General features: G+C 68.8%; 1 protein-coding gene across 1 annotated transcript; it reads left to right on the top strand.

Moving 5' to 3' along the window:
- Window positions 1-371: 371 nt before the first annotated feature.
- LOC121354483 (protein FAM117B-like) lies at window positions 372-2178 on the top strand. Its single transcript, XM_041469155.1, has 3 exons — window positions 372-467; window positions 1257-1427; window positions 1862-2178. The coding sequence occupies exons 1-3, from the start codon at window positions 392-394 to the stop codon at window positions 2089-2091; spliced, it is 477 nt and encodes a 158-aa protein (XP_041325089.1). The 5' UTR covers window positions 372-391; the 3' UTR covers window positions 2092-2178.
- The last annotated feature ends 707 nt before the right edge of the window (window positions 2179-2885 follow it).

Genomic DNA, 2885 nt, shown 5'->3' with positions numbered 1-2885 from the left:
GAGCGGGGCCGGGCCGGGCCCTCCGCCGCTCATGGCCCTGCCCGGGGCCCGCTCCGCCCGCCCGGAGCCCGGGGAGAGCCCGGCCCTGAGCCCGCAGCGCCGCCGGTGCGTCCGGGGGGCACCGGGAGCGGGCACGGGGGGTCCGGGCGTGCGGGACCGGGGGGATGCTGCGGTGCGTCCCGAGGGAGCGGGAGCGGGGATGGGGACACCGGGGGAGGCTCCGCCCGCCCGGAGCACGGGGACAGCCCGGCCCTGCCGAGCTCGCAGCGCCGCCGGTGCGTCCCGGGGGTGCCGGAGAGAGGAACCGGGGAGAGGGGAATGGGGATGAGGGAACCGGGGATGGAGGATGAGGGAACCGGGGGCGGTGCGTCCCGAGGGAGCGGGAGCGGGGATGGGGACACCGGGGGAGGCTCCGCCCGCCCGGAGCACGGGGACAGCCCGGCCCTGCCGAGCTCGCAGCGCCGCCGGTGCGTCCCGGGGGTGCCGGAGAGAGGAACCGGGGAGAGGGGAATGGGGATGAGGGAACCGGGGATGGAGGATGAGGGAACCGGGGATGGAGGATGAGGGAACCGGGGATGGAAGATGAGAGCGGAGGGGATGGAGGATTCAGGGAGCGGAATCGGGGATGGAGGAACCGGGCATGGAGGAGCCGAGGATGGAGGATTCAGGAATAGGGAATGGAGGAACCGGGGATGGAGGATTCAGGAGTAGGGAATGAAGGCTCCGGGGATGGAGGGTGAGAGCGGCGGGGACAGACGCAGGGGGATGCGGGGAGCGGGAAGGGGGAATCCGGGAAGAGGGGATGGAGAATTCAGGGCTGGAGGATTCGGGAACCGGGGAGGGAGGATTCGGAGAGCGGGGCTGGCAGCTGCGGATACCGGCACCCGCCATCCCCGGAGCCCCGGAGGACACGGGAACAGGGGCTAGGGGATGCCTGTACCGGGAACGGGAGATGCCGGTACCAGGGACGGGGGATGGCAGTACCGGGGCTGAGGGATGCCGGTACCGGGGATGGGGGATGTCGGTACCGGGACTGAGGGCTGGCGGTACCGGTCCCCCCGCGCCGTTCCCGGTTCCCGGGGGGCACTCGGGGGCACGGCGCGTTCCACCCCCCGCCGCGGCCGGGGCGGGGCCGGGATCCGGAGGAGGGATGGCGGCGGGAAAAGCTCCGGGAGGGGCCCCGGGGCCGCTGCCACCCCCCGCTGGGCTGTCCCCGCCGGGCTGTCCCCGCCGGTAACGTGTCCCCCCCGCGACAGCGAGCGGAGCAGAGCGGCCCCGGCCCCCGTGGAAAAGCCCTGAGGGAGGCGGGAGCCCACGGCGAGGAGGAGGAGGAGGAGGAGGAGGGGGAGGAAGCGAGGGAAGGAGCCAGGGGAAAACAGGAGCGGGAAGAGCTCGGAGCGGAGCCCGGGAGCGGCCGGAGCGCGCCGGTGAGTGCAGAGTCCCAGTGTCCCCGGGGTGTCCTGTCCGTGTCCCTCTGTCTGTGTGTGTCCCCTGTCCCTGTCGGTGTCCCTCTGTCCTCGTGTCTGTCCCTCTGGGTGTCCCCCTGTCCCTGTCTGCATCACTCTGTCCCCCTGGGTCTCCCTCTGTCCCTTTGTGTGTCCCCTGTCCCTGTTTGTGTCCCCATGTCCCTGTGTGTGTCCCTCTGTCCCCCTGGGTGTCCCCATGTCCCTCTGGGTGTCCATCCCCAAGAGCTCCCACCGTGCTCAGGCTCAGCCTGGGGTGGGCTTATGGAGGCCACAGGGGGTGACATTCCCAGCGACATTCCCAGGCCCCATCCTTGCCCCCCACAATTTGGGGGGAGGAGGCGCGGCCAGAGCCCTTCCCAAGGATCTCCCCGTCCCTTGTCCCTCTGTCCCCGCAGGAGGACAGCCGGACACCCCCGCCGCCAACGCCGGACCCGCCACCCCTCCTCGGCGACACCGCGCCTCCCTTTCCCGCTGGAATTCCGCTTCCCGGCAAACATCATCCTCTCCTCCTCCTCCTCCTCCTCCTCCCGCTGCCACCACCAGCGGTGTCACCGCAGGGCCACCGGCGGAGTGTCCCCGCATGGTGCGCGCCGCTCCCGCGGGCAGCCGTGAGCGGCGGCGCTAAGATGGTGAGAGCTGCCCGGGCCGGGCCGGGCGGGGAGCAGCGGCATGGACACCGGCCCGGCCGCCTAGGGAACGATGGACTCGCGGAGCCGCCGGGATGCGCAGCGCACGGAGCGGCCCGCCAGCGGCACCGGCAGCACCGGCAGCGCCACCGGCACCGGCACCGGCAGCGGCCGTAGCGAGGGAGAGGGAGAGCGGGAGCGCATCCGCGGCCGCATGAGGATGGTGATCGGGCAGCTCGAGGGCATCCTGCGGGAGCTCAAGGAGGTGGCCAAGGAGCTCCGCGAGGTAGGGAAATCCCGGGATAACGCTGAGCACGGAAAGGGAAGGGGTTGGCCCGGGTCTGTCCCTTCCCGGCTCGGGATTTGGCAGCGCTGGGGGGGACTTCCCTGAGGTGGATTTGCGAAAAAAGGGGGAAATTCAGGAGTTCCTAAGGTGGATTCCTAAAAGAGAAGAGGAAATTCGGGTGTCCCTAGGCTGTATTTCCAAAAGAGAGGAGGATATTTGGGGGTCCCTGAGATGGATTTTCAAAAAAAGGAGGAAATTTGGGGGTCCCTGAGGTGGATTTGCAAAAGAAAGGATGAAATCTGGGAGTCCTTAGGCTGGATTTCCAAAAAAGGGAGGAAATTCGGGTGTCCCTGAGGTGGATTTCCAAAAGAGAGGAAATTTTCCAAAAACTTGGGTGTCCCTGAGGTGGATTTCCAAAAAAGAGGAGGAAATTTGGGAGTCCCTGGATGGTGGCTCCAAGCTGAGGTGGGATCATGGATTGAGGTCCCCTCAGGGCCACCAAAGTGT

The sequence above is a fragment of the Pyrgilauda ruficollis genome, unplaced genomic scaffold (assembly GCF_017590135.1).
Source record: "Pyrgilauda ruficollis isolate IOZ18807 unplaced genomic scaffold, ASM1759013v1 scaffold23, whole genome shotgun sequence".
Classification (NCBI taxonomy): Eukaryota; Metazoa; Chordata; class Aves; order Passeriformes; family Passeridae; genus Pyrgilauda; species Pyrgilauda ruficollis.
Note: the sequence above shows the minus strand (reverse complement) of the source record. Positions and strands in the feature narration are given on the sequence as shown.

Coding starts and splice junctions, on each gene's coding strand:
- LOC121354483 (XM_041469155.1), top strand. CDS start 392: ATGGGGACACCGGGGGAGGCTCCGCCCGCCCGGAGCACGGGGACAGCC. Junction 468..1,256: donor CCGAGCTCGCAGCGCCGCCG/GTGCGTCCCGGG, acceptor CCCCCGCGACAG/CGAGCGGAGCAGAGCGGCCC. Junction 1,428..1,861: donor GGAGCGGCCGGAGCGCGCCG/GTGAGTGCAGAG, acceptor CTGTCCCCGCAG/GAGGACAGCCGGACACCCCC.